The 20,861-nt window shown below is 31.4% G+C and overlaps 1 protein-coding gene across 2 annotated transcripts; it reads right to left on the reverse strand.

The window, feature by feature from the left end:
- Positions 1-114: 114 nt before the first annotated feature.
- On the reverse strand, positions 115-16,597 carry LOC122576822 (leucine-rich repeat extensin-like protein 2). Of its 2 annotated transcripts, XM_043747622.1 has the most exons (3): positions 16,307-16,597; positions 1,350-1,802; positions 115-739 (listed from the first exon to the last, which is right to left on the reverse strand). In XM_043747622.1, the coding sequence occupies exons 1-3, from the start codon at positions 16,430-16,432 to the stop codon at positions 644-646; spliced, it is 675 nt and encodes a 224-aa protein (XP_043603557.1). In that variant the 5' UTR covers positions 16,433-16,597; the 3' UTR covers positions 115-643. The 2 variants fall into 2 exon arrangements, 1 of the variants encoding a protein (XP_043603557.1); XR_006319904.1 differs by lacking the exons at positions 115-739; positions 16,307-16,597 and adding an exon at positions 3,805-6,411 and having other exon boundaries at positions 1,673-1,802.
- Between the last annotated feature and the right edge of the window lie 4,264 nt (positions 16,598-20,861).

Below are 20,861 nucleotides of genomic sequence, written 5' to 3' on the forward strand. Positions count from 1 at the left end.
TATCTTTAGTTTCTGATCTACTTTTATTGAATTGTGTATATTAATCGAAAAAGGAAATTCATATTACAGTAGCTTTAAAGGGGAAATAAATGTAAAACTAATGAAGTGAAACTTTTTACAAAAGTACAAATAGTTTTATTAAAATATACATATATATTAGTTACAATAATTTTCATTGTGTATCTTGTATTAATCAGAAATTTCCGAATTTGTTAACTTTCTATATGTGATAATCCTTTGTGAATAGTGCTCTAAAATAATGTTGAAATTTGCAGTAAAGATATTTCAGATTGTATAACTTTCTTTCTAATTCATTTGATAATAATTTGAAATTATTAGAGATAAAAGTAATACATATAATAAATTAATACATGTATTATGCATGAATTTCCATCTCAACTTATGGTTAATGATATTAACATTACAAAGTGTCTTTAGTATACTATCATTGACAGAGATAAATAGTATCTAAGTCTAATCGTAAAAGTCACAAAACTTTGTAATAGTAATCACATTACTTACAGATTGATTTTCTCAAAATCTCATAGATGATGAGTATTGTTATTGACTAAAATCTCTATAATTCACGAGATTCACGTGTTCTGAGTATTTGATTCAGAGCATTCTTTTGGAATAGGATCATTTAATAAGGACCGCCAGGGCTTGATGGTGGAACGCCATAGTTATCTGAAGGAGGTGATTGCGGTGGGGGTCCATATTCTGCATTTTGTTGTTCCTTCTATAACATAAGAAAATTACAGCCCTTTACAACTTGTTTTAAGAAATTCCTATATTTATGATAAATAAGTGCTTCATTGACTTTTAACAGTCATTTTTTAAATTTATCTAACATATAATTATTATTTGCTTACTTATAGTGGATATTTTCTAATCCCAGATAAGATCATTTCTAAATAATTTTTCTCAATAATAAAATATTACATGTCAATTGTAATTATATATCATAGGATATAGTAATGGTAAAGTTGATTTTGAAAAAATGGTTCTTTAAAGTAGTGTTAATTTTTTTACATACATATCTTTATATGTATTTATATACACCGCAAATTTGTGACTCTGTGTATACACATTATGGAGGTAAACGCAAATTCAGTTCATAAAGTATGTAATATAATATTGTTTATTTTAATATTCATTCATTAGTAATGATTATGTCAATCAGTATTAAGTAGATATCTTGATTAGATTCTTTGAATGCAGTTATTATAATAAATATTTATAATATTCACAATTGTATTTATTTAGTGTCTCAGTTTTGCTCGACGTCCAATTTGTTTATTATCATCAGCATAATTTTGTTTTAAATGTTTAAACTTTGTGTACTTTACCTGTGTCTTATATCGAATGAAATAGACTTCTGGTTTGCTGGGTTGCGTTGGTGCTTGAGTCGGGAGAACAACTTCTGGAGCCTCTTCCGGCTTTTTCACCAGTACGTAGATCAAAGTCTTTTCTTCATCTTGAGGCGGTAATGGTGGTAGAGCTGGTGCTGTTGGTGTTGGTGGAGTAGGTGCTTTTATAAACACAATCTTGTAATGTTTCTGTGGTGGTGCTGCGGGTGGTATGTATTTTGGTGGTTTGTATTCTGGCGCTTCCGGAGGTGGTACATGAACGTAAACGTGTTTATGGACGACAGGTTGTTGTTGGGGTGGCCCATAGCGGTCTGGGGGACCATAACTACCGCTTGAGAGACTAGCACCGCTCGATGGAGGGAAGTACGAGCTAGGTGGTTCCGGTGCAGGTTTCGAGTATACTGTCGTAGAAGCTACCAATAGTAGCGTGGTCTGAAAGAATTTTTAATACCTCTTAGTTATTATAATGAAATTGAAGGATAACGAGAAAAACGAGGAATGTCCATTTTTTGTGATTTTCCATTTTGTAACATATTTTATTTGTGACAATTGGAACTGCAGAACTATCAAATCGCAATGATTATAATGTTCAAAATGATTCTTTCTTATGATGTCTAAATAAGGTACAAACTTCATTTTATAAACAATACGGTTAAATTCATTGAATATTGTTCCTTTTCTATTAGACTAAAATATTAAAGCTTCATTTTTTCGAGCTGAGAAATATTAAAGCTGTTTTGTATCATGTTGATTATAGTTCGAGAAGAAGAAAAGTGATAAAAGTGGGCATTTGACATACGTCGTACACACATAATAAACATGAAGTTGTATAGTAATTCCGTTGAGTAATCACTTTGTTAATTATTCTATAGCTAAATTTATATTATGTCGCGACATTCATATATGTAGAAAGCATTTTCATCAAGTTAAAAATTGATTAGCATCGCCTATTTCTATTTCCTAATTTTGTGACCTTTCCATTTTATCTAGTTATAAAATGCATAATATTAATAATAAGTTTGCACTGGATTTAAAGTTTTGAATTACTCGGATTCAGAAGCCTACTTATGATTTAGACATATTTTTTATATCCATAGTGAATATCGTATCATATTTTGTGATAAATAAAAGTTTTGAATTCAAGTTCTAATTCATTAGCTTTACATATAAATTAGTTAATAATCTCGATTCATTAAATCCAATAAATGTGTTTAAAGTAAATCTAATGCTAATAAACGTAGAAGTCAGTAGTTGCAAATAAGCACAATTAGCTTAATGGATTTGGCTAAAGAGGACAGTTACATAGTATCAGCTGTAGACGTTTAATTCACATTTAATTACACTTTCCTTTTAGGGAAACAGTAGAAAAGCGTTGACATCATTTTAAACCCGTTTTAGATGCACTATTCACTGATTACGATAATTACAATGGTTTCTTATTCTTCCGTAGTTCGAATTCGTCTTGACGTCTACTGCAATGTAATAAGAAAAAAATATGATCGTACTTAAGAAATCCAAGGTGAGCTCGTTTTCTTCACGAAAACAAATTATTTTCGAAATTTTTTATTCTAGACATTTATTGTAAACATGATACTGATAAATTTCGGTTTAAAAATATTTTGTTACGTAGTTGTAAATGTGTTTAAAACATATGTAACCTCTCATATCTATCGACTGCTAGTAAATTTGAATAAACAAACATATTAAGTTCGAAGTTAATATTATGCAGGAATTTGATTTACGTTTCCAGAATATATTACAGAGTTATCTAGAATTAATTCGATATTCCGAATTAATTCTTTCACGCCAAAAATTAAACATGAATTCTAATAAATGAAGATGAATTCAGTAGCGAAGATGACCAAACATATTAGCCAATATCAGATAGTGGCAAAGTAAAGAATTTATGATTTAATTTTTTTTAGAAATTAAGTAATTTGTCTTTATTAAGTATTGATATTAACCGTTGAAAAGAAACAGATTTTCTTAAGGAAAAGGGAGAAGAGAGAGAACAAAGACGGCGTAATTAAAGTGTCATACTAATTATTTCCAGTGCAGTGACTATATTTCAAAAAATAAGTAGTGCCTTTTACTTTTACTCTCGCATCCGGGCTTTTCCTTTTCGAGTTTCCTCGCTCTGTTTATTTTTTCTTTATGCGGGAGAATATGCTGTATTGTTTCTTAAAAGTCGTATAATTATCTCCTTATTGGCTGATTACGAAACTAGTTGAATAGTAGATTAATTGGTAGTAGACTTCATTGATTTCGTGAAAGTTTCTTCAACGGAATTCCCATGATTAAAATGTCAACATAAACGAGTATCATTAAATTAGAAGAATAATATGTTTCGGATAACGAAGTCAGCTAATTATCATATAAATAATATGTGATTTTTCGTTTGAATCTTTTAATTAACTGAACCGCTTTCCATTACTTTATTTATTTCATCTCGACTGTGATGTTTTGAGTAGTAAGTTTATAGAAACAATTGCAGGAAGCTTCTCCGCCCTGCCACCAGAGATCTGCGCCGCCGTGTTGATTTAGATGAACGTTTCTGGTCAAGAGTCAAGAAGTTTTGAGAAAAATGACTTCCGAAATATAAACTGTTATATTTTCAGTCTCAATACAGAAACGGCTTCCTTATTTAATATGCATATAGATAAGCTATTTTCGTACTATCTGGTAGCAATGACGTTGTAGATATGTGACTTAACCTTTCCACTTAACCTACTGTAGTGCGACACGTGAAACTTTCCCACTAGTGTTCCCACTCTAAGCACTTCCTACAAGCACAACTTCCAAACGACTAAGTTATTAATTGACGAGTCTAGTAGCGGACCGAGGACGAAACTCTCTTTTTTCCTTATCATTCTCCCTACATCTCTCTCTCTTTCTTTAATCCCCACAATAACAACGTTTTATTTATCTTAAACTCATTATTCTTTTGATTAAATATTTAGATCAGATGTTTATCAGAGATTATCTACAAAAGAAAAGATTTTGTCTTATTGTTAAATTGAATATTTCGTTAAATTTTTATATTAAACTTTTGTCATCCTTTTTTGATCATGAACATTTAAACATTTAAATATTGTTTTGATTATGCAATTCGTTTTACAAAATATTATTAATTTGCAACTTTCATTATACGATCTTGTACAAGATTTTCCTATAAAAAGAATATTGTTTAATCAAGTGATTACAAATGATATAAAGTGTATCTATGTACATAGTGTACAAAGTGTGTCTCATTTAATCGATCCACGTAAATATGTATCTTCTAAACTATACTTCATTCCAAAAAGTACACAATGTATAATATATGTCATTCTACAATTATGTAAAATATTACGTACAGCACATAATATATCATGTATAAACATTTGTCAAAACATAATTGATCGCCACAGTGGTAATTGGTCAACCCACGTTTTTTACAAAATTTCCTAGAATGATTAAAATAAAATAAATTTGTGAATGACTTAGACTGTTAGAAAAAATTGCGCGAATATAATATAATATTTCGTTTTATAGTATCTATACTTTACTTAATATTTCAGTTTATTTAGCATTAAGGAATAAACACTGCACAATATTACAAGTGTAGTTAAATATTTTGATATTATAGTATATTAATATTATAGTTTAAGTTCACGCATATGCATATTATGTCATCATTATGTATACTATATTTATGTCCAATGTATATTGTAATAAATAAATGTATTTAGAATGTATGTAGAATAACCGTCGCTAAGATAAGAAAAAGTATATTTAAATAAACCAGCTCATTTCTTTCACCAGCAAAGATCTTCTTGTAACAGACATAAAGTCTGGTGTACAGTAAAATATTATTATTATCCATATATTCATCAGTACGGGTATTATGTATGCACGTATATGGGCATGATGCCAAGTCTGTCTATATTGACGAATTTAACGGTAAAAATGATTGTGTTATATTTGTAGCTATTAAAAGAACTGATTTTTGTATGCATGTATGGATGTTTATGTTCAGGTCTAATTCTTGTATATTTTTATGAAAACATTTGGATGTTATTCCGGCTACTGATACGATTATTAGTGAAATTTTCACAATTGTTTGGTGTCGTATGACTAATGGCATAGATCTTCCTATTTTCTCTTGGTATTTCTTTGTTATGCTGTTGCCATTGGAGTTGCTAATTTCTATTACGTATGTCATTCTAGGTTAGTTGTCTTAGGTATTCTTTTTACCTATTAGTTTCGTTGTTTGTTATTGTATAATTTATCTGTATTGTTCTATGCCAATATATCTTTACGTCGTCGTTCTCTAATACTGTTTATAGTCTGTATGTATAGTATGATTACTTTTCTATTGTGAATTTGTACTTTTGTATGATTTTGTGAATGATTCCTATTGCTTGCTTATGTCTGTTTGTGTATAATGTGTTGCGTTTCATGGTTTCGGGCGTGAACTGTTATTTGCTGTATTTATCATCTTCGATTTCTTCTTTCAATATGTATTTTCTGTGATTCCTGGTAACTTAGTAACAAGCTGTCATTTGTTACATTTATCATCTTCAATTCCTCCTTCCAATATGTATTTTCTGTAATTCCTGGTAACTTAATAACTTGGTCTCAGATGGCTATCATAAATCCTGAAATTTCTGGTTACAAATCTCCTTCTTCGAGCCATGGATATGTCAACTCAGCGTTTATATTATCGCGATATTTATACGTTTTCCGTGTAATGGTTTTGTCTTACATCTTTCTATTGTTTGGTTATTCTGGTTATTCTGATGTATATATCTAACATATTTGTATTTAGATTTAACCGCGTATATTGTGTATCTGCTTGTGTGATTGCTATGCGTATATCTGTTCCTCTTTGAAAAGATGCTGCCAGTGTTTTTATCTGCTTATTATTATTATTATTTTAGTCTATTGTATTGTATTACGATTTTAGTTTATTTACTCCCACGTTAAAGTGTATCAAAATTCCTGTGACAGAATCTCTTTCATAAAGAAAGGACAAAGCATAGCTAATGATGAGGAAATGATAGAACTAAAGATAAGGAATACTTTAACGGTTAACGTGATTATAGCATCGGTGTTGGCGGGGAACAATACAGGAATAGTTACGTCGGCGAGAAAGATAACGAAACGGTCGTTGAGCACCAACACCGGCCGAGCAGCGAACAGTGAAATTTCCTCGAAGATGTGGGAACTTACTGTTAGTTGTTGACGATCCAGCAGCGCCAAGATCGCGCGTGGGTGTCGGTTTACGTAGTTTCTTCGAATTTCGTTCCGTACGACAGGAAAGGGAGAGCAGTTGCATAAGCGTAACAATTTAACGTGGTAGAAAATTGATTGCGAAACGGTCACGACTGCTCTTTCGCTGCGTTTCTAGTATGTATGCGCTTACAATGGCTCACGGAAGTCTTCGAACACTCATGATAGAATTTTTTTATGAATATATTAATTGCAGTAAAGAATACAGATCGCACCTACTTTGGAACAAATTGCATTAATTATACTTGCATCACAGTTAACACAAAGTGCATACTATAAAGGTCGGGACAAAATTTATGCTATGAGGTTAAGCAGGTTAGTGAGGTTAAGCAGGTAAAAGGAATTTATAGAAATTTATGTACGAAAGTGCTTTGCTGAAGAGTCATGAGGGTTCAAAAATTTCCGGGAAGGTTTTCCTTGAGACTCGTTATGCAGAATCGTAGACAGCACTATTTATGGGCTGATGCTAAACAGTTGATTTATGAAAATGTGATAGAGACAGAAAGCCAGCTTTAGGAATGCATTCAAAATGCATTTACCATTATCTTCACGACAGCAGGAATATTTGAAAGAGTCCGACAATCGAATGAAAGCTTGCATTCTTGCAGAAGCAAGAAATTTCGAACATTTATTTATTGTGACTGCCAAAACAATTAATACAAATTTTTACTAACGCTCATATAACTCTTCAATAAAGCATTTTCTGACATAAATTTATATGAACTTTCTTTATTTACTTGACCTATTACCACGTAGTATAAATTTTAAAATAAAAAAGATTAAAATAAAAATCTTTTATAATGTGGATATTATGACACTATACTACTTGGTCGTAGCTACTTGTTACACTTATTGGAAAAATCTAGCAGCATTTGTTTTATTTAGCCTTACATTATAAGGCATTATAAGGCATATGATATAAGTAATAGTTTTATAATGAAATAACTAGAAAACAAGAGTTGTGATGACCATTCAATTTGTAGTAAATATCAGTAGCAGTCCGAATAAAAGTATAGCCTCATGAAATTATTCAAATATTTATCACAGAATTTTTTAATAAATTTATTTATTATACGAAATTTTTTGAAAATTCGTTACTGTAATGAGATACGATCATCTTCATTATATATTATAATAGTAAAATTTGAAATCAATGCAAAAATGTATATAGAAATTACAAGACACTTATTGCAAACATGCATCTTGAACAATTAGTATGCTACATGAATTGCAGTCTTGAACATGTAGTTAGTACTAAAGATGGTCTCACTACCGGTTGTACTATTGTGGCTCATTAATATATATAGGAAGTAATCAACTGTCCAAATACTTTGTTGATTTTTGCGAATTGTATGCTGCCAATAAATACCCTGTAAGTCTTATGTAAATTATCAAATCTGTTTCTAATTTCACTAATATAATCACGAAAGTTATATCTCGTTACAGCGTTAGAGACGGCTATTGTGGCTGATTATGGCGAATAATTTACTATTTAGATACTTTGCTGATTTTTGCAAGGTGTATGTTCCCAATAAAAATTGGGTCACTGCATAAGTTCGTGCCCGATTCAATGGATGTCAGTAGATTATTTGTCTGCAAGTCACATCTGTTACTGTATGTGCGAACTTCATGGAGAATAAAAGAGAGACATTCGATCGCTATTTCAGCAGCAGACTTTTGTGTTTCGATAGTTTCTACATCGTAAAGCAAAAATTTTGAAAATGAGCGAAGGAAAGATTCGTTTCCTTCATGTCATGCCATGCGTCATGTCATGCCATGCGTCATGTCATGCTCTACGAATTCCAGGAAGGTGTAACAGCGGAAATTGTCGTAAAAAATATTCAGGACGTTTTCCAAGATCATGCATCACTTCTTTGTACAATAAAAAAGTTTCTCTGGAACTTCTTCAGTTGAAGTTGGATTATTTTCCGATAAATTAAGCAGAACGTCATCGTTTATCATTTTCCGCAATTTGTAGAGCATAACACGATGTAACTGAATCTTTTCTTCGTTCATTTTCAACATCTTTTTCTCACAATGTAAAAACTGTCAAAGAACAAATGTCTGCTGTTGAAATAACACTTGAATATCGCTATTTTTATCCGCTATGAAGTTGGAGCATGCAGCAACAGATGTGACTTGCAGACAAATAATTTGGTGACATCTGTTGGAATTGGGCACGAACTTTTACACTAACCCAATAACTTGTATCCCTATGTCAATTTTTAGATTCATTTCAGAATTCACCAGTATAATTACGATAGTCGTGTCTCGTTATAGTACTAATGAGATATCAAAATGTTTTGTATAATACAGTGGGATCTGCGATATCCGAAGATTTATTATACGAATGTTCTATTAACAAGATAATTGCAATAAATATTGCAAGCAATTTTCTGCTTATGTTTTTTAGTATTACATGTACCTCTTACAATTTCATATCTTCCCTATTACCCTAGTACGAAGCTAATATTGTACGTATTAATAATGTGTGTATGAATATATTATAAACGCGTGTATAATAACATCGAAGAAGCAATGTATTGTATCGAGCGTTGAAGGAAAAGAAAATACATTTCAAAGATTAAAAAAAGGTGTGAAAGTGTTGCAAAAATTACAAGAGTCTACGACGTTAGAAGATCTACGATTGGTATCAAGAAACAAAAACAGAGAAAAATTTTAATGGAATTAAAAAATAAGTATCTGGACTTTATTATATGTGAGTAATGTTATACGATGTTTCGATAAATCAGCAATGCAGTATGCTAGTTTCTAGATTTATATTATGCGAAAAGTTCTGAAATCTGGATAAAAAGTGTTCCTAATTTTAAGTCCCAATGCTAAGTACTGAAAAAAAAAATTATAATGAAAGTGATGATGAAAATCTGCCCTATTTCATTAGAAACATAGAATGTAATTTAATGAAGCCCAACGTAGGAATAAATTGGTAATAGTGAGCAATTTGGTCAGTATCTCTGATTTTTTTAAACTTCAATATGTTAAAAACGTCATGTAAAGATAGTATTAAATTTTTTAATTAATTTTTTTTATTATATATTTATTATATATGCTTGTTACTGACATTCGGACGTTTCCAAAACACTACAAACCCGTGTCTTTTGCATCATCCACTATTGAGATATAAACTTTAAAATTCGATATGCCGTCAGCATTAGCGTTATTTAATGTATACCATGGGAACACATAAAGATGTTTTTCATAATGCTACTATTTACATTGCCTTACCGACACGTGATTTCGCAGTTTTCTAATGTTTCCAAAACGGTCAGTCAGTTGCGAGTGACTTGTGATTGCAGTTACTTGTAGGTTAATTCCTTGCATTGTTATGTGGAATTTTGAAGTCCACATTTTGATAATGGATGGTACAAAAGTATTTCTAGTAATATTTCTGTTATATATACAGTATTTATATCGTAGTATTTCGGCAATGTCTGAATGTCAGCTATAAGAGTATGAACTAAGAAATAGAAGTATTACGGAGATTACAAATTTTAATGTCACTTTTGCAAGATGTTTTAAGATGATCGCAAAATCAAACGTATAAAAACACAGTATGTTCCCTTTGACGTCAAACGATTTTTGCCTGAAACATTTTTTCGCATCATTCGTATTTATCGAGATATTTGACCGTTTCCAGTTAAACAGAACATACTATATATATGAAAAGTTTCTCAAATACTTTCGTGAACCACTGTACGTAGGTACTTGCTTACGACAGATTGATCACGTGAGTACGTGGTCACATGCACGCGGAATACTCGATCAACTTTCATCGTGAAAACAATTCGGCTACTTTCGAACGGCGGACCAACTGCATCGTTGTACATTTTTGCTCTCCTTATTCGTACGTTCGGATGCTTGACATTGCATTGATGAGCTTTTTCTTCCGTGAACGTTTTATTGATCGGAACGAATTGGAAGATTAATCGTCGTAAAGATGCATCGTTGTTAGCAATACAACCGTGAAACGAAGTAATTACTTTAACGATACAGGCTCTGTATTTGAGAGCAAATTTATTTGCTTCTTTCCTTTTATCATTTTCAACGAAGCAAAGAGTCTAAACATTTTTATTTCATTACATTTTTTTTAATCTAATAAAACACAGTTTTTAGTTTTTTACACACATTATAATTGTTATAAGACAAATTTAAAAAGTTATAGTATAAGAGTTAATATCTTTGATTTAGAAATTTTGGTCACGGATTTATCATAAGCGATACAAACTTTTTTGTTCATCAGTAATCATCATCGAAAGAATGACAGAAATTTAATTTTAGTTACTAGTAACTAATATAAATGACCGGAATTTTTTTTGATTACTTTTCCAGGAAATGTTTAAAATAACCGTTATTGTGGATCTCTAGTATTTTATCGATATATTTTTTTACTATTTCACTGGTTTATAGTTACATTGATATGCGTTAAAAGATTAATAAGACTGAAAATGGTGTGTTTATTTTTTGCAAAAGTGGAGGGAATGAAAAATTTATATATGCTTTAATGTGAACTTTTTATTTATAAACAATCTTTAATTTAAATTACAAATTGTTCGTTTGTTTTAATTAATTGAAACTACGTTAATAAATGGAAATGCATAATCATTTACTTTGAAAGTGCTATAAGTTTATTTTCTGTAATTTGTAGTTTGTCCAAATAGTCGAGGCACTAATGATCAAAAACAAATGATATTGAAATTAATCAACAGTACTTTGTGTTTCTTGCTCTTATCTATAAACATATATAGATTGAAGTATATTTAAATAATTAAAATTTAATGAACTGTACAATTTTGAAAGCATCTTTGAGTCCATTTATGACACTGAAGGAAGATACTGGTCGAATTAATTCTAAAAAAAGCCAAATAGATCTTATGAGGATTTTTCAATCGATAGAAACGTCGCTTCAATATCTCCAAACAAAGAAAGATGAACTTAGACCACTAAATCAATGGTCCAATTTATCGATTAAAAGAGACATCTATATTTCTATTTATGCTATACTGCCAGTGTAAACATCATATATGCTCATATGTTCATAGCAAGGCTCATAACCTCAAAAATTTTTGTAACATAATAAACTGTATAAAATAAGTTATAAAGTATAAACTTTTTTCTCTTTCATCGTTAAGACGGGGGAAAAATTTCATTTCTGTAGTAAAATGCATGTGAAGTGTACCATTCTGGCCAGATCTCTGCTTTAAAATCAAGTGAAATCGTAAAATGTTGATGCATCGACGCCCACGAAAGAAACACGGCCACACTCGTTATGGAATTTAAGTATGAAATTTACTTCTTGGTATTTTTTGTCGGAGACAGGTCGAACGAGGTAAATTAAAGAGAAGGAAAAGAGAAAATTTCACATGGTATGGTTATGAATACGTGATATGTAGATATGTGAAACACATAAAGTAAATAAAATTAACAAAATCCTCTGTTTGTAACAGTACGTATTTATTTTAATAATTTACGACGTTATCGATGCTGCATTATTTTATGCGATATTTTAATAAACGATAAATTAAAAAGTATTATATATATACTATTCAAGTTGTATATGAATTGAATGTACGTATCTCAAAATTAATTTTTTTTAGAACGAAGACTTTAACAAGTAAAGTTTGTTATTTATTTTTAGCTTGTTTCCTTAAAAGTAATATTATTTCTAGAATTGCGCTAGATAGCCCAGTATATGGTATACATTTAACCAGAAGGATTTGGAAGTCGTATCGAATCTCAAGTCTCTCGTTCTCGTTGATGATATTTAATTAATGTATCAGTCATCGAACATATCCTAAAAGACTGCCCAACGTATAGCGAACTCAGATTAGAAATATATACACAGTAGAAATAAAAACAGAAGGCAAATTATGAAAGCGAGACTGAAGATGATGTAAAGAGACTGCACTACTAATTAGAGTAATTTGCCTAGAGTACTAAGAGATAGCGTACCTTCATTTAGAGTAATGCGATATTAATTACTAGTAAGAAGGATGGAATAAGACTGAAAGAGATCATACAAATCTAACATTATATCAAAGAAATATTGATATTTTTATGTTTAATTATATATTTTTGTAATATTATTAATTTTTTTACCTATATTCGTATTCCGATTATTATTTAAGCTTGTAGTGAGCGAAAGGTTGACGCAAGAATAATAATAAATAATAAAAAAATAATGACAATAATAATTTCATATATTGAATATATCAAATATCTTTCATTTCTATGAGATGTTAATAATTATGATTGTCCTTTTTTACGTATTATAATATTACATTACATATATAGCGTAAATGGAAACCCATAACATATAATTATAGACTAAAATGGGTAAAAACGTTTTACAATTGATACGGTTACTTTGATACAAGTTTCTTCTAGAGCATTCTAATTCTCAGCAGATTTGGAGCGGAAAATGAGGCTGGCTGCTGAGTGTTAATCGCGAATTATCATAACTGGGATATTTTTTGCTCGGTTTCTTTTGACTCTATAAAACTACTGTGAAATAATTTTTGTTTTTTGCAATATGGTTACTTATGTATCTACTGATATATTTTTATAATATTGTCTGCTTTACTTTATTCTTGCTTATATTTGGAACCGGCTTATCACCTAAGCTTGTAATGGGCAGAAACCTAACACAATAATCATAATAATAATAATACATAATAATAAATAAAAATAAATAAAAATTTTTATTTTTTTAGTCCACAGTATTTGTATACGTTCAAAATAGAAAGTTTTTAGATTAACCGAAAATGCTGCACTTTTCTGTGTAAAATAGAGGACTTAAAAATTTTGAGCACATATTAAAATATGTAATACTCCGAGTAAATAATCGAATAACTATTTTATTTTTTACATTTTGTTTTGCTATTTATCCCATTTTATCTGTATAAATTGTATTCTTGTATTTTTTTGGAACTGTTAATCATTTAATTTAATACAAAGTTTTATGCGTATGGTTTGTTGTACTTGACTAAATGTACGTCCTGTTTTTGATTGTTCCTTTCTGTCTTACATCACTTGGTTGAAGTTCCTTCATTATATATAATGATTCCAAATATAAATATCGAAAATTTGTTTAATTTCAAATGCTTTGTTGATCAATTTCATTTTTACAGCATTTTGATACAATTTGTTCAGTTAAGTGAAATGAATTTATTGAATTTATTTATTTTCTTTTATTTCTTAGATATTTTGAGACAGCTTTTAGCGTACAAATCTTTCAGTTGTGATCTCACGTTTGGAATAGAATTGAAATTGCATGAATCGAGATAGTATATTTCAGTTGCAAATTGCGAACAAATTATAGACGATCCGAAAACGAAGCCATAACATGTAAGGGTAGCCAACAGGTTCCGCGGGAGATCAAATTACACGAAGACCAGTCGTGAAGAACAAATCGCTGATTGCGGAAAAATGAGCAGCAACGAGTTGTTAAAAATATTACCTACTTTAGCTACTATCAGACATCATAACCGTTACAAGGCAAATTAAAAAGTTATGGTATAAAAGTAATTATAGATCTCTGTAATTTAAAACTTTTGGTTACGAATAACCATTGTAAATGATTAAAATATTTTTGATTAGCGGTATACATTATCGATGATGGGAATTTTATTTTGGTTACGGATAACTATTATCAATGACGGAAATTTAATTTTACTTACCAATAACCAATATAGATGAGCGAAATATTTTCTAGTTACCAGTAACCATTATCGATGGACCAAATTTTATTTTAGGTGTCGATAACCATTATCGACGGCAAAGGTATACTTCCGTTACACTGGAGTATTGTCAATTGTTGTTAATATTACTAATGATTTGTATATATTTATTGACAACCTGAAAAAGATTAATTGTAAAACTTATGTATTTTATTATGCCAATAAACGGTATGAAAATAATATGCAACAAAGAATAACATACAATAAAATATTGTATTACAATATTTTTATCCTCTATTATTCTTTGTTTCATATATTTTCATATAGTTCTCTTTGCTTAATAACATGTATGAGTTTTATAATTAAGCTTTTTTATGTTGTCAATGAATACTAATTATCAGTAATAATATAACAATAGTCGAATGTAAGTATAAAATTTTTGTTGTCGATATTGGTTAGCGGTAATCAACAAAATTGTCACCATCGATAATAGTTATCGGTAACCAAAACAAAATTCGGGTCATCGATAATAATTATTGGTAATCTAAAAAAAATCTGGTCATTTATATTGATTACTTGTAATCAAAATTACATCCATCATCGATAATGGCTCTTCGCAATCAGGACAATGGAAAATTAAGATTTTTTAAGCATTTCATTTTTTCAGAAATTTCTTTCAGATTTATTGATAACTGGCTTCCTAAATTTAATTAGAATTAAAATTAATTTTTACTCAATGACATTTCTTCAAAAAATGTTGCTAAGATAACTGTTATTTTCAATTACTGGCCAAATAAGAATCAAGAAATTATCCGAATTCGAACTTTCACTGTATCCACTGTACATATATTTCTCGGATATCGATACGCTAAGACTTTATACGATTATGAAAGAAATTCTGAAACATTTCAAAAAAATACTCGGAAGCGCTTTGGGGAATTGAAACTTGCACGAGTAAATTTTGGTTTTATCTTTGGAATCATATTCTTCCGAGGGAGAATATTTAGAAAGAAAATATTTAGAAATTGGGGTACTATTGGAATGACTATTAGAGTCAGATATTATAATTTTGTTTATCATTATATATGTACATACAATACAGGGTATTTCATTTTAATCGATCCACGCGAATATCTGCTGAACTATAGACTATCGGAAAAGGTGTTTCAAATAAAACTTACTTTATTTTTAGAGAGATATCTTGCGATGATCGTAAATCTTGTTTAGATGGACGCGCCTTCGAGATTTCAAGGTGATCTCTATTTTTTTAAATGGAACTATACATTTTTCTATGCACCATTCGATGCATTTTTTAATTCTCTACAAAATGGTATTAAGGTGCTTGTATTGAAAAATGATTAGTTTAAAAGATATTTCAACTTTAATCTTTTAAAATCTTACCGTATGAAAGACAAGAAAAGATGGCAGCGCCTTATGTTTACGTTCTCCTCGTCTGTCGTGCACTCAATTCCACGAAATTAAGATCGAAATAGTTTTTAAACTAGGCACTTTCAGATACAAGTACCCTAATACTATTTTGTAGAGAATCGAAAATTGTATAATTCACATTAAAAAAAGGAAAAAGGAGAAAACAAATAGCACCCTGAGATCTCGAAAACGCCTACATTTAGACAAATCTAGACATCATAACAAGACATCCCTCTTGAAACGGAACAAGTTTTATTTGAAACACTTTTTCGAATAACGTTTGGCAGACATTTTCTTGGCTTGATTGAAACAACATTTGAAAGAATTTTTCACTAGATCTGTTAAGAGTGTAATAACACAATTGCGGTTGTTTCACATTTCTCATAAACTTTGCCCCCCTTTTCCATTAGCCAATTTTTTTACATAAACGGTCGACGTGCAGAAAGGATGTGGCATCGTGAAAATCGGAAAATTGTAAAAATCGGTAGGGGCGACAAAATTAAAGAACTGACACGACGAAGGAATCGAACAACTCACCAGATAGATCAACATCGTTGTATTTCGCGGCGACCGAAGAGGGTACGAGGACGAAAGGTAGATGTCGCAAAGGAGAACGTCTTTCACCGACGATCTTTCACTGTTGTGCCGGCTGGATCGACACATTCGGACTTTTATACGAGCTGGAAGAGGGGAAAAGGAACATCCTCGGTCCTCTTCCTTCGCTCATTCGATCATCGATCGGGCGATCTTCGTTCAGGTGACTACGTAACCCTGATCTTATTACGGATTAACGGCATCCCTGGTTTTCGTCTTGGCCCGTCTAGAATGGTTTACGGAGGCGAAATTTACACCGGGAAATTTTTCGCCATTCAAACCGGTGTGATCGGAAACGCGAACAAAGGATCTTCTTTAATTTACCGTGTATTTTATTTTAATTAATTTAATAGAAACGCTTTCGCGTGATCGTTATCCAGCCGCGTTGAGGTTCCAGAGAATCGATCGACGATACGTCCATTAATTTCATTTTTCAATGGTATTTTTCAGCTGCTCTGCTTCTTTGTTTATCGAGTGTAAATGTGAGAATAAAATTTTGCAGATTTCTTTCACACGCGTCACGCATGTTCATAAGCCAATTGTAGCGAATATATTCGATAAACCTTTCTTCTTGACAAGGATTTTTATATAGCAACTCGAGCAAAAATATCCTCGCGCATCCTTATAAAGGCATTAAAAGAAATGAAAACACAGATCATATTACTATTACGTAGTTACGTATGTTTCCTTTAGATGGCAGGATAAAAACAAGAGTCGACACAAATTAGGTTATGGGAAATCTGCGTTTCTACCAAACACAGTTCGGTTACCAAAACGATAACAGCTCGATGCTTGTCGTCGCATCCAATTTCGACACACGTGCCTAGTTCATGAATACTTGAGATAAGAAAATTTTAGTTTCCAGCATGTATAAACCTGTGATTTCGAGAATGTTGAATATCGAACGAAAGAGGGAAGGGTCACGGCATAAAGTGGTTGTGTATAATTTTGTGGAACGAAAGAGGAAAAAAGTGACGGTGCAAAGCGGTTGGGTACAATTTTGGCAGCGAGCCTCATTGTCACGGTGCACTGGAAGAAAGTCTGAATGAAGGTGCAACAAGAGGGCGACGTAGTGCGGCGTTTAAACTCCTCGTGAAACAATATTGCATGAAGGAGATTTCGTATCGCAACGGATCATTCGGAGATTACAAGAAATCAAAGCCCGGTTACATCAAAGCCCGTTATTGAATAAGCATCGCTGCTACAATGATATGGTGGATCAAATTGTGCCGCTTTGCGCCGGTCAGAGAAAGATTTCGAGGATCCCGTGAGTCACGTGGGACGCGCTGGTCGACTCTCGGATCGTCGAATTGACGATTCGGATCTGGCGAGGTTACGGGAGAACGTCCTTGATATCGGCCTAAATTCCTGTGGACGCATTCAGGCATTTTCTCCGTAACGTAATTCCAGAGGCAAGTAGAGGCATGCAGAGGAGACGGGCAAAACTGAAGACGAGCGAAAGTGTGCTCAGTATGGTGGCCCTCACGGTGAAAGTCAAACTAATTACGAGACAGGCACGGGCACGTAAGTTGCCCGGAGAGTTAGCGTTGCAAAACAATCCTCTTCGCTACGAATATTAACCCGGAACACCTGCCACTTTCCACTGCCCGCACCAAATTCCTCCTCATTCTCAAGCCTCCTCTTCGTTCGTGATACTCTTCACTGGCTCAATCTTTATCTTCGCCCGGCTCGCCGCCCTCTTTCCCTCGTTCGTTAAATTATTCGGTTCTTTCGCCTTGACCATACCCGGACCAAATAGAACTTATCGAATTTGCAGGTAAACCCTTACGTCGTAGATTTCAGTTTCTTTAAGACTATGAATTCGTGTATACAGTAGCTCTCTCTTATCTGGTCTCGCCTTGGCAAGAAAATACATTCCGTGTTACGTAGTTCATTAGTAGTTCACAGTCAATATATGGGAAGACTGTAATCTTTATATTCAGTTTTGAAATATATACATACGTATCAGGCAGCCTACAGTTACGGCCAAACTGACTAAAAGTTGAGCTACAAGAGTTAATAGATAAGTCTAACCGAGTTTGGTTATGATTAACTGTTATAAAAATCGAAATCTTTTTTTTTTAGAGAATTTTATTTTAATTACCGATAATCATTTTCGAGGAGAAAAATTTCTTTTGATTACCGATAAGCATAATAGGTAAGATAATTTTATCTTGGTTGTCGATAACCGCTACATATGAGAGAATTTTTTTGTTATTGATAATCATTATCCGTGGTAGAATTTCTTTTTTGATCATGAGTAACCATTATTTCTAACGAAATGTGTTTTGGTTCCTGACATGTGCGTACAAAATTATAGAGCGTGAACTATACTATGAACTATAGAGAACTATAGAGCGTGATAGAAATTGTAAAATAATTTGGTGTCTATGAAATTATATATGTTTTCTCGTAGGTCTATGCATAGAAAGTTGGAGAAGAAGAATTGCCTATCTTATTAAATATTAGGAATATATGGGAAGTAAGAAATATATCCCATTTTGTACAAGAGATCATAAAAGTAAGAAAATTAATGCTAGTCGAATCATAATAAAAATTAAGTTACTATGTTGCAGTGTGTATGTGCATATATTGGGTTGATGTATGCGTGATATATAATATATGTATTATATATCACTAATATATAATAGAAGGTTACTGAACCTTCTTTGTAATAGGCTGTCAGTCTGAAATACAAGTAAATATACTTTAGTATACTCTAAAAAGTATACTTTACTGTATGTACCAATTATTTCTCATATTGCTCATTGTTTATTTAAACAATTTTGTGACTTATATATTTTTTTAATATTAAATGTATTAAGAAATTAATTTGAATTAAAAGTGAGAGTAAAAATTGTCCATTCTTTTGTACATGTAAATATTTAGTAAACTAGCAAAATGTTATATTTACACGAATTGTTTAAATTAACGAATCATGTAAATATCTGGCATAGTCCATTTAGGTATTTAGGTATTTGACTAGAAGTTTAGTACTACAGAAATTGGTTAAGACCAACAAGAGGTTTTAGATGGAATATTTAATACTCTGTACATTGATCCATATATTTTAATTTACAATCAGTATCATTAGACTGCGGATGCATTTTTGGAAAATTTGTATGTGCAAGAATGTACAGAATGCAAATACTTAATATGCAGAAATATACGAGTTATTTAAAGATACTTATTATCATAGTTATAGGACAACACAAATCTCTAGGTTCTGTTTTTTTAGTTGTGTTCATAAAAATATGAACTTGCGCAAGAACCTGCAGTTTAGTTGTCATATATTGGAAATAACAAGCGCTAAACTAAATATTAAGCCAACTAGAGGTTACGCCAAGATTTGCCAAAGTAAATATGAAGGAATAATGAAGTTAGATTTTCTCGAATGTTGATTTCATATGGCGATATTATTGATTGCATGTTAATAAACTTATTTTTAAAATTTGTTTTATTCGAACAAATTTACGGACTACAAAATCACGTATAATACAAAATGTCGTAACGTATTCAAGTAATTTAAGATTACGAAAATACGTTAAATCGATTAATCGGTTAGTGAAATTAGATGATTTTCATAATATTGGTTTGTCCATTGAAGGGGGACAAATGTGACGTCTACACTCTTTACGTATATACACATATACAAATATTAAAACTTCGAATTGATATGATAATCGTCTCGTCTTTTGCAATTTCTATTGTTTTGAAAATTTTAATCTTCAATTAATATTGTTGGATCGTACGTGATCCGTAAGAGTTTAGGTCAAATTACCCAATTTTAAAATATTTTTTTTTCAGGGTCGTGAGTGGCTTGACACCATTTTTAAAACTAGTGAACCATGTAATTTATCTAATTTCATTTATTTAAACTTCACGCTTCATGTTGTGACCCGCTTTTCTTTATAAATAAGAGCAGGGAAGATAAAACACTGTTGTTTAATTCCAATACCATTTGTATTTCATTACCGGTGGCCTCGCTGTTTGGGCAGACTACGAAATGGACTTGCGGCACTTTCAAAATAAATTATTGATTATGCAATTTTATTTATTAACAAAATTTCAATCGATAGAAACAAATGAATATTTTGCGATTTAAATTATAAATTATTTATAAACGAAAAGTTCGCATTAAAGAATAAATTTCTCGTTTAATCAATTCTTTCAAAAAATTGACTTGCGTCGCTTTCAAAATAAACGGTCCATATACCGGGCAGTCCATCTAACTTCATCATCTGGAACATCTCGTTTGTTGTCGATAATATTAAAAATGTTTCAGATAGAAGTTGAATAGTTTCGAGGGGGACATAATTTGACATGATTAGTTTTTCTGTAGGTGAATACTTAGAGGACATATGAAAGTCACCGATTCTTTTTTTATATTATTATTGCGCTTGCGTTACGGTTTTCTATTTGCAAAGGAGTGAAAATAGATTAGCGCATCGATGCAAATGCACGTATAAATAGAAACATCGAAGAAGGCAATGCGCTA

This window comes from Bombus pyrosoma, linkage group LG17 (assembly GCF_014825855.1).
Source record: "Bombus pyrosoma isolate SC7728 linkage group LG17, ASM1482585v1, whole genome shotgun sequence".
Classification (NCBI taxonomy): domain Eukaryota; kingdom Metazoa; phylum Arthropoda; class Insecta; order Hymenoptera; family Apidae; genus Bombus; species Bombus pyrosoma.